Raw genomic sequence first — 11,035 nt, forward strand, 5'->3', positions numbered from 1 at the left:
TGACTGGAAGCGCTCTCTCTCTCTCTCTCTCTCTCTCTCTCTCTCTCTCTCTCTCTCTCTCTCTCACACACACACACACACACACACACACACACACACACACACACACTCTCCAACTGCAAAGCAGCCACAAGAAAAGTACCTGTTCCATTGGGATCTGTTAGCACCAAAGAAGGCTCAGGACGTCTGGACTCTAATTTGGGCACAGTAGAGATAGGCAGGCAGAGAGAAGCCAGTGTGTAGTGTTACTCAGAAGGTTAGTAACCAATGTTTGTTTGTAAGACACTTTCCACGTGTGACTAATGATTGCGCTCCCAACAATCTGAATAGGAACCTTCACAGATACAGGGGGGGAAAGGGATTCAGAGGGCTTGAGTCCCAGGACGCATAATAATGAAAATAAATGCTAAGAAAACTACTTACACTTCTGCTCAGCCAAAACCCGAGTACCAAGTTCTATCACCATTAACTGCAAGGATTCTCCAGACCTGGAGTTTATACAAGGCGGACAGCCTATAACACAGAAGTTATAACCAGGAAGCTAACCCAAACAAGACTCCTTCCTCAGAGCCACTGACTTCAGCCACAAAAGTTTCTTTATGCAATCCTATCCTGAGTGAATGAAGAGAGCCATGTGCCTGTGCACAAGACCAAATTAAAGGGAAGGTCTCTCTCTCTCTCTCTCTCTCTCTCTCTCTCTCTCTCTCTCTCTCTCTCACACACACACACACACACACACACACACACACACACACACACACACTGTGCAGTTCCACCCACTAGGCCACCTCTGTCAACGTCAAGCTCTGAAGACCACCTTGGCATCCTAGGATGCTGAACCAGAGCAATGCCCCCCCAACCCCGCACTCCACTATGAAGCAAGGTCTTCTCTGTGACGCCCCCCAAGTGATAGCTTGAGTTCCCTTGTCTTTTCTCAGCCTTCTGTCTCAACCCTGGGCTCAGCATGATCTGAGCTTCTAAGGGGCACTGAAGCCTAAGAAGTGACCAGGTAGGAGCTCAATGTCTGGCTCTGGGCAAGTGCAGAGCCAGTGCGGGGTGACACGGTTGTGCTGAGATCCAGGTGTCCACCCTTGCACCGCTCTTAGCAGTCGTCCAGCGAGGGATAGAAGAAGGAAAGGATGCCCCGGGGATGTGGGGAGTGGCAGGCTGGGGGTAGGTTTCTTACCTTCTTCGTTCTCATCAAACACTGGGGGTTTGTGGGAGTGGTTCCCGCCCATATTCCGCAGCTACCGCCGCTACTACATGCCCAGCCTCCGGGATGTCAGATGCAGGATTCTCGCAGGGATAAGGGATGCAGGATGCTCTTGGGATGCCGGGCGCGGGATGAGAGCCCGGGGATGCAGGAAGCAAGCTGCGATGGGAGCGGCCAAACAGGGTTGAAGCGTGTGTGTAGAGGGGGCCGATTGCAGCTCAGGGATGGGGGCCGTGTAGCCACCCTTTCCTCCAGGGTGCCCACGAGCAGTGATCACTGACTGCACCCCTTGATCCCTCACCCTGTTCTCTCTATGACGCACAATACACTGATGGAAACCCGGGGACTCCCTAAGCCCAGATCACCGTGTAACGCTGTTCACAACGGTGGTGAGGAAGAACGGGAGGAAGAGGAGAGAGAAGGAGAGAGGGAGGGCGTGCAGCGGGAGGAGGGGGAGTGGACCGGGATCTCAGCCAAGAGTTAGAAGCCACCGCCCCCATTTCACAGTCGGGTGGGCGGGGACTCCGAAGGAAAGGGGCCTCCCTGGAGCAGCTGGGTCCCTGGGACTCCCCATCTGCAGCATTTGACAGTTCGTATTGGCTAAGAACTGCGGTCACCCACTAGGCTCAGCCACAGGCTGCTTCTTTGTTTTCTGGGATGTTTAGTGAATGAAAGGAGAGCCCAGATCAGCGAGGTAGGTCTAATGTAACCTCACCTTGTGCATCGAGAAACTGAAACCCCACGAGAGTGTCATTTACTAAATAAAATAAAATAAAATGTCCGTTTTGGGAAATTGCCTGTCCAGTTCTTCAGGATTCCCTCACACTGTGAAGCCTGGAGGCTGATTTAGGGGCGGGGTTCTCGTCAGGGTCTCTGGACTCCTACAGCAGCTGGGGGGCGGGGGGCGGCGTGGTGCTGGTGTGTGTGTGTGTGCAGGGGAGGGGAGATGTCTCCAGAGTCCAGGATCCCTAAGGACTGTAGACTTTCAGGGGCCAGAGTAGGTGGCACGAACTCCCTGGGAGGCTGGCATTACCCCATAGCGCGGGCTACCGGGCCCAGGCTACCCGGGGACGGGGACCGGGCATCTCTGGCCACATCCTGCCACCTGCTGGACGCTGGGAGCCACTGTGCGAACTACGTGGTCAAAGGCAAAGGCTCTTTCCTGGGTCTTCCTAACCGATTTCCCTCCCTCTGCTATCTACCCCACCCCCTTTTTTACTAATATAACTTAATTTCTCAGAAACCAAGGACAAAAGAGATGAGCTTGGAGCCACCTCCACCCTGACCTGACTGATTAACTGCTTCTAGTCCAACGTACCTGGTGTTTGAGTGCCAGTCCTAGGATTCTCATCTGTGGAATGGGGTGATACCCAGGTCTCTGTAAGGTTGTCCAATAATATGTATTAAAAAAAAAAGCAAGAATATCTGGCTGGAAATTAATAATGGAGATGCACAACCTGCTCTTCCTTGGGCCGATGAGCTTCAGTGATGTGGCCAGGCTACACCAGACTCGGGGCTGAATGCAAGATACAGGAGAGACCTCAAGGTCAGGGGTAGAAATTCAGACAGTCCCAAGTCTTTTTCCCCCATTCTAGGGAGTGAACTTGAATAAGTCATATAACCTCTTCTGGCTTCAGTTCCTCCATTTGTGCAATGGGTCTAATTGCACATCTACATTCCCAAGGCTCGTAATGGGGAATAAGGGGATGATTTTGAGCCCTGGAACACAGTAAGCATGGTGTAAGTGTGTGCTGTTGCCTTGGCCCCTGAGTTGCTGTGTGGGCAGCTGCTGCCTCACAGTCCTTCTCTGCTCCCTGACCTGCTGTGGACATGAAGTGACTGCCAGTTCTGAAAGAGGCCTCATGAGATGGCCCTGTGTCCTTTCATTTCCACCTTTCACACAAGAAGAGCTGTCCCTGGGCAGCCTCTTCCAAAGATGAGGGGACCAGGGTGCAGACCTGAACCCCATGTATACCCAGAAGCAGAGCTGCATGCTCAGGCAAGAGGGGTGTATGCTCTCAGAAGCAGCTGAGATACAGGGTATTTGTTTTGAAGCATTATCACAGAATATTTGACTGGTGTGCATATGAAAGCAATAGCCATGTCAGCAAAGACTATGATTTTTGCTGTGTTAGAAGGAATCCCAGGAGCCTTGGGGATAGCAGAGCCACTGGTCTGCCCCTCCCCCAAAGGCCAGAAAGGCAGAGAGTCCCTAATGGCTTTGAACATCTGTTCCCTCTCCTTTCAGTGCTGTTCAGGCAATAGTTTCTAAATACTTATGATGAGTCAGGAACTGGAAACACGGTTGACTAAGACAGAGTGGGATTTCATGAGGTTTAGAACCTCTGGCAATGGGGGAGAGCTTTGATAATGACAGAAGGTGAAGCCGGGGCTATGAGAGCCAAGGGTAGACATCAAAACACACCGGGCATCGCTGAGGGCCTCCGGGAGAGAAGGGGCTTGAGCTGGACCTGGAAGGGCAAAGAGAATCAGCAGATGGCGAGAGGAGCTGCCTATGACGTTCCCACAGTCAAGGGAGAAAGGTTCCTTCTAGAACAGTCATAAGAATGGCTACTTTATCTGGCACTGTGTGCCAAGCTCTGTGCCAAATCTTGATGGGGTGTTCAGCCCAGCAAACTCCTTCCTCCTTCTCTGTGGGGGGGGGTTACCCACCAAACCTACAGTTCCCCAGAGTTTTCTTGAGTTTGAGCAACAGGAAATATTAGATAGAAGGATTTAGATTGTGGAGATAAACAGATAGAAAATAAAAGACAGACTCAAGAGGGCCTGGAACCTATTCCAAGGACCCCAACTGTCTCTGCCCCAGGGTATTTATAGAGACGCCAAAGGGTAGAGCAAAAGACCTCCCCACAGCACAGCCAAGTGCAGACCACCTCAGACACCTGCACTCAGGCCCATGGTCCTAATTATCCTCTCTATGTGGGCCTGCTGGGTAAAGCCACGAGGAACCTGAAAATGGGCTCCCACATTCCTCCCCTTCAGCTCTCATGATGGCCCTGGTAGCCATGTACCCTCATCATCCAGATGGAAGGAGACTGTGGCATGAGAAGGCTAAGCTGATATCAAAGGCTAAGGAAGAAAGGAAGGAAGAAAGGAAGAAAAGAAAGAAAGAAAGAAAGAAAGAAAGAAAGAAAGAAAGAAGAAAGAAAAAGAAAGAAAAGGAAAGGAAAAGAAAAGAAAAGAAAGAAAGAAACCAAAGACTCAAATTCCAAAATCAAACGTGTCTACCAGCTTTGCTGAAAGGATATGGCAGTGACCCAGAACGGAATAGTGGCTATTTTGAGAGTTATAAATAAATTGGGCTTTTAAATTTTCTCTTCTTGTTTTTCTTATGTTAACAATTAGTGAAAACAATGATACTTTTACTTTGAAAAGTCTTTCAAACATTGCCCCTGATTTTATAAGATGTGCGACACTGAGAACATGGCCCACAGAATCAACTAAGCAGGGTTCACAGGGACTCACTGAGACTTAAGTGACAATCACGGAGCCTACATAGGACTGTACTAGGCCCTCTGCATATATGTTATGGTTGTGTAGCCAGGTGTTCTTGTGGGACTCCTAACAGTCGTAGTGGGAGTGCCTCTGATTTTTCTTTTTTTTTTGCCTGCTCTTGGGACCCTTTTCCACCTACTGAGTTGCCTCATCGAGGCTTGATATGAGGGTTTGTGCCTGGTCTTATTGTAACTTGTTATACTGTGTTCTGTTGATATTCCTAGGAGGTCTGCCCTTTTTTGAGAGGAAAAAGGATGAATGGAAAGGGGAGATGGGTGGGATGGGAAAGAGTGGAAGGAGGGGAAATTGTGGTCAGGATGCAATGCACGAAAGAATAAAAAGATGTGTGTCATGATTTGCTGCAATAGTTACTGTGGGACAGAAGCGGAGGTGGTACAGTTGTCCCCATTTTTTTCTCAGGTGAAGAAAGGGGGGTTCTTGGATTTAAATGGCTGGTCCTTAATTCCATTAAAGTCCTTAACATGTCCCCACAAACTTTGTGCCTTGACAAAAACAGAAATTCCAACACTCAGGAGGCAGAGTCAGATGGATCTCTTACTTCGAGGCCAGCCTGGTCTACAGAACAAGTTCCAGGACACCCAGGGCTACACAGAGAAACCCTGTCTTGAAAGAAGGGGAGGAAGAAGAGGAAGAAGAGGAAGAGGAGAAGGAGTTTACTTTTATTCTTTAGGAGACCAGAAGTCCAAAGCCAAGATGTGCACCTAGCTGGTCCCCTCTAAGTAACCTGTGGGAGGATCTGTGCCGTTCTGGCATCTTCTGGCATCTTCTGGCATCTGGCAGCTCCAGGTATTCCTTTGCTTGGGGTTACAAGTCCTCATTCTGTGCTACCTATGTTATCTGGCCCACTCCTAGCTGCCTCCCATTTGGACTTCTCTTCAGTGTTGCTGGAATGGGGCTTCCTCTGTGACCCAAGAGGCCCCTGTTCAACCAGGAAGTCTCCAGGAATGGATGGGGAGCTAAATGGTGAGTGGCACCCAACATCTCTCACCTCTGGTTTTAAAGACAATTGACAATAGAATCCTCCAGAAACCTTAGTTACAGGTCTTTGTGGTGGAAGGCACACGATTCTGGTAACATCTGTGTGAATTGTTCTGAAGCAAGTTCCTTTTCCACAAGCTACATGTGCCGGGTGCCACCAGTTTCCCAAGAGATAGTCTGAACTTGACTCCAGCTGTGCTCCAGATGAAGCCGGCCCCTTGTCTGCCCTTCCTGACTCACAGTTGATGCAGTTTTGTGTGGTCTAACTCTATGCAAAACATCAAATTAAATACACTCCACCACCATCTCCGACCTGATCGATTTGGGGAGCAGGTCAGGCACGGGGATGTTTGGGAAGATCTGGTCTGAGAATCCCTCTCTCTGTGAGTTAGAGGAGGGATTAGGGGTGTTCTCTAGCCCCAGAGACAGATGCTGAATAAGACCATTTCCTTTTGTTTCCTTATATTTGCAGAATGCAGTCTCGTGACTACTCATGTTATTGCTGAGAACATGAACTGGCCATTCTTGCATTTGGGGCTCTCCATGCCTAGGACTGTAATGTTTAGTTTTCTGTAACTTGATCTCACCATGGAGGCTAATGTTATTCCCTGGAGCAGGATGTCTTCTGTGCCAAACCATTATTATTATTTTTTTTAGAGTCCCCTAGATCAGATCTTGTTATCCTTTTTGTTAAGCCAATTTTATTTAAAACTTAAGTCTTGTTTGCCTAGAGTCAATGCTGTGTGCTGGTGTTACAGTTCAAGCCACTCTGCTTGGCAGTGTTGTTCCTTACCAAGAAAGAAAACGAGAAGGCTGTTTGTGGCACACTGCGGTAAGGCAGGGCTCGCACGTGCAGTCTTGCGGTTGGAACCCATCTCCCTTTGCACGGATGGTTATCCCTGGTGATTTTTTTTTAAAAAAAAAAAAATCAGCATTTCAAAACACAATTTTACTGCACACCTTGGGGTGTATGTGTGTTCAGTCAACATAGGGGTTTATAAATTGCTCCCACTGTAGACGTCTGCGTTTCTTGGCATTGCAAAACTCCCCTGGAGGTATTTTCATAGTTTGGAACTTAGTAACCCTGGAAGATCTGAACTGCTCATTCTTACATTAAAACGGTTTGCAGCATAGCTCCACAGTGCCCTCAAGTTAAGTGTTTGTGGAAGACTGCAGCTGCAATGTGAACCAAGCTGGGCAGGAAGAGTTTCCCCGCTGCCAAAGGCAACATCCAGTGGAGTGTATTTCCTCTGTATTCCTGACTAGCTTATAAGGATTCTTAGAGGCTTAAGGGAGTGTTGTGAACACAGGGAAATGTGTGTGTTTGTGTTTGTGTGTGTGTGTGTGTGTGTGTGTGTGTGTGTGTGTGTGTGTGAAGACTGGCCTATGCGTGCACATGTACATAGCTATGCTCTCTAGGTTGATTCTTCATTTATAAAATAGGGGAAAGTTTTCTTGATGTTTGAGCTTGGGAAACGATCCCCCAAAACATATTGCTTTCACCCAATAACAATATCTCGCTGCTCTTCCCTGTCCCATCTCTCCATCATCTTTATCCCTCCCCATCTCCTCTTCAGAAGGGGCTATCCCTGAAGTGCCTTCATCTGACTAGGAAATTTCTTCCCAAAGAGATGGAGTTGCCATCAGCCCCTCCCTGGGCATCCTCTATTGTCACCATGGAATCCTGGTCACTGGTGAGAAGGGGTTGGAGTGGTCACATGACCAAACAGGCTTGCATCTGCTCTAAGGGAAGTCTGAGGCTACCTGGGGGACCTGTCAGCACAATGAGCACATAGTCCTTGGGGCATATTATTGCATGCCCAGAGAACCAGCAACCATGAGGTGGGAGGCGGAGACAGGTGGGTCCCTGGAAGCTTGGTGGCCAGCTAGCCTAGTCTACTGAAGTTCACACCAGTGAGAAACCCTGCCTAAGAGGTGGAAGGAGGCTGAAGACTGACATCCAAGGTTATCCTCTGCTCTCCACACTCACACCATGTACATGCACGCACATCCATACTCACACACATGAATTCACAGACGCAACAAAACTGCAGCACCGGGGTTAGGCACATCTGTAGAAGTGTGTGCCTGTTCTGTCAGTCTGTCTACCCTCCATTTATGAGACTGAGCCTCTTCTTCAGCATCAGCACACTCCACCTCAGTGTGCTATGGCGAGCTTTGGAGACAAGTACCCAAAAGGGAGCCTGCCCAGGACGAAGCAGCCATGAATGTAGGCTGACTTGCTGGCTGTCCTGGTTTGCTCTTGGTTGCTATGATAAACACCATGGCCCAAAGCAACTGTGGAAGGAAAAGGTTTGTTTCAGCTTACAGCTTACATCATGAAGGGAAGTCAGGATAGGAACTCAAGGAAGATCCTGGAGGTGGAAACCAAATCAGAGACTGCAGGGGAACTCTGCTTACTGGCTTGCTTTCCATGGCTTTCTCAGTTTTCTCCCTCATACAACCCAGGACCACCCGCCACAGTGGGATGGGCCCTTCCACAGCAACCGTTAAGAAGATCCCCCGCACGTTTGCCTACATGACAGTTTGATGGAGGCCTTTTCTCAAGTGAGGGTTCCTCTTCCCAGACAAACCTCACTTGTATCAAGGCAATAAAAACAAACCATCACACTAGCCTTAGAAATATTACACCAGCAGCCAAACCTGAAGATCCGAGCTGGATTCCTGGAACTCATGTGGTAGAAGGACAGAATTGATCCATAATGCTGTTCACACACACACACACACACACACACACACACACACACACACACACACACTAAATAAATGTAACAAAGACTATCACACAGCCTAGTCACCCTCAACAGAATGCTCCTCCATACAGGACACTGGGCAAGGCCGAATGACAGAATGTGGAGGTAGAGATCTGCTTTTGCTCCCTAGAGGGCAGAGACCTCCCCACCAGAGGGCTCTTATCCTCATCCATTACGGCTAAGAGGGGCAGCTGTTGTGACTGCAGCCTTGTCTAGCAGCCATGCTGCACACCTCCCGGGTGTCAGGAGCTATTCTGAGTGCTGGGTCTTTACTGGAGAACAAGCCATATTTGGTCCCTGTACTGGAGGCATTCAAAGGCTTTCAGGTTGCTTCAGCATCCTTGATTACATTTTCTTCACGCCAGCCTTTGAGATAGGAATGCACTTAATACTAGTGAGAAAGCCATACTTGGAACACAAACATGAAGATCCATTGCATGTGAGTGCACATGTATTCTTACAACACTTTAATTTGTATTTTGATGAAATGTGTTCCCATCTTGTAGACTCTGAACACAAACCCTTTAAAACATCTTTTTGCCCATCAAGCATGACTTCAAGTCTCTGCTGTTAACACCCCACCTCCATCTCTTGCCTTGGACCTTCATCTTCCAGGTCTGGTTCAACCATTTTTCCACCCAAAGAGACCCAGCCCTTATCCCCACCCATGGCAACGTGCATATATTCCTCAGCCCTGGTGACTATTTGGACCTTCTGTGCTTAGGAATGTGTACGCAAGAGAGAGGATTCGCAAAATATCAGAGGGTCAGCCTGGTGTGCTAACACACACCATTAGTCCCAGCATTCAGGAGTCAGAGGCAGAATCTCTGTGAATTCAAGACCTATATGACAAGTTTGGGGATGGCCAGGGCTATGTAGAGAAACCCTGTCTCAAAACACACACACACCGGGAGGTGGTGGTGCATGCCTTTAATCCCAGCACTTGGGAGGCAGAGGCAGGCGAATCTCTGTGAGTTCGAGGCCAGCCTGGTCTACAAAGAGAGTTCCAAAAAAGGCACAAAGTTACACAAAGAAACCCTGTCTTGAAAAACCAAAAAAAAAAAAAAAAAGACAAAAACACACACACAAAGAGTCAAACACACATGACGCCCTTCTCTTCCTATTCTTAGATGTGCAGAATAGCACAAAAGTGCCCCCTCAGTGAAGTCTGTCCATGGGTGTGGAGGTTTGTAGACATTTTAAGGTACTTCTGGGATTCTGTGACTAGCTCTGCCTTGATATATGCTGGCTTTCTGTCAGTATAACAAAATACCTAAGATCATTATTTGAGAGACAAAGAGAGCAAGGCTGGTATGGTGGCTCAGGAGGCTGAGGCAGGAGCATCACTACAACTGAGGTCAGACCAGGTCACAGAGAAGACCCTGCCTCAAACAAAGGAAGAAGGGAAGGGAGGGAGGGAGGGAGGGAAGGAGAGAGGGAGGGAAAAAGAGAGGGAGGGAGGGAGGGAGGGAGGGAGGGAGGGAGGGAGGGAGGGAGGGAGGAAGAGAGGGAGGGAGGGGAAAAGAGAGGGAGGGAGGGAGGGAAAAAGAGAGGGAGGGAGGGAGGGAGGGAGGGAGGAAGAGAGGGAGGGAGGGGAAAAGAGAGGGAGGGAGGGAGGGAGGGAAAAAGAGAGGGAGGGAGGGAGGGAGGGAGGGAGGGAAGGGGGAGGGAAGAGTAAAGAAATAAAAAGGATTATTTCAACTCACAGATCTGTAGGCTTCATCCCAGAACTGATGGGTCCACATGGTGGGAGGGGCATGTGATGGAGCCTAGATGGTAATCCAGATGTTCCTCCAGCCCCTTCTGCTTCTCTTTAGGGGCAGGACTGACCGACCACAGCAGCCAAACAAGAGAGTGAGGGTGTGAGGAGGGGTCTGTGTTGCCTATTTGCAAGTTGTATGTGTACATGTTCATGCTCATAGACACATGTATGCAGGTGTATGTGCTTTTGTGTGTGTGTGTGTGTGTGTGTGTGTGTGTGTGTGTGTGTGTGTGTGTGTAGATTAACTTCAAGTGTCTTCCTCAGTCACTCTCCACCCACCCCTTTTTGAGATTTTGAGACAAGTTCTCTCATTGACCTGAAGCTCGCCAATTCAGCTAGACTATCTGGCCAACGAGCCCCAGACCCCTGTCACTTTCTCCCTGTGCTAAACCTTTTAATGGTGGCTGGGAAATCAAACTCAGGTCCCCACGCTTACACAGCCAGCATTTGACCCGCTGCGCCATCTCCCCAGCTCTGTTTGAAGGACAGTTCCCCCATGTGGAGATGGCTCTGAAGACAGAGCTGACGAGCCCGTGACAGGTAAAGCTGTTCTTCAGTGCTGAGATCCAGTGCACACACCAGGTCAAAGCCATGGCAGCACCTCTCTCAGAACGGGGATTGCTACACGCAGTCAGGGCTTGCAAACTATGCATGGAGTTTCCACCACTCCACTGGATATGAGGGGAGGGAAGACATGGGGGGTTGCAGTTAGGAACTGTGTTAGAGGCCTGGTGGCCTGAGGGACAATGATATATTTGTTTATAAAGTCTC

General features: G+C 49.1%; 1 protein-coding gene across 3 annotated transcripts in view; it reads right to left on the bottom strand.

Annotated features, from left to right (window-relative positions):
- Stk32b (serine/threonine kinase 32B) overlaps window positions 1-1,486 on the bottom strand; it is a 254,592-nt gene extending 253,106 nt beyond the window's left edge. For all 3 annotated transcript variants that reach the window (XM_059275781.1, XM_059275783.1, XM_059275782.1), the window contains exon 1: window positions 1,187-1,486. In XM_059275781.1, the coding sequence (XP_059131764.1) occupies window positions 1,187-1,238 (52 nt within the window). In that variant the 5' untranslated portion in view covers window positions 1,239-1,486. The remainder of the gene's footprint in view (window positions 1-1,186) is intronic.
- Window positions 1,487-11,035: the final 9,549 nt, after the last annotated feature.

This window comes from Peromyscus eremicus, chromosome 10, assembly GCF_949786415.1.
Source record: "Peromyscus eremicus chromosome 10, PerEre_H2_v1, whole genome shotgun sequence".
NCBI classification, from domain to species: domain Eukaryota; kingdom Metazoa; phylum Chordata; class Mammalia; order Rodentia; family Cricetidae; genus Peromyscus; species Peromyscus eremicus.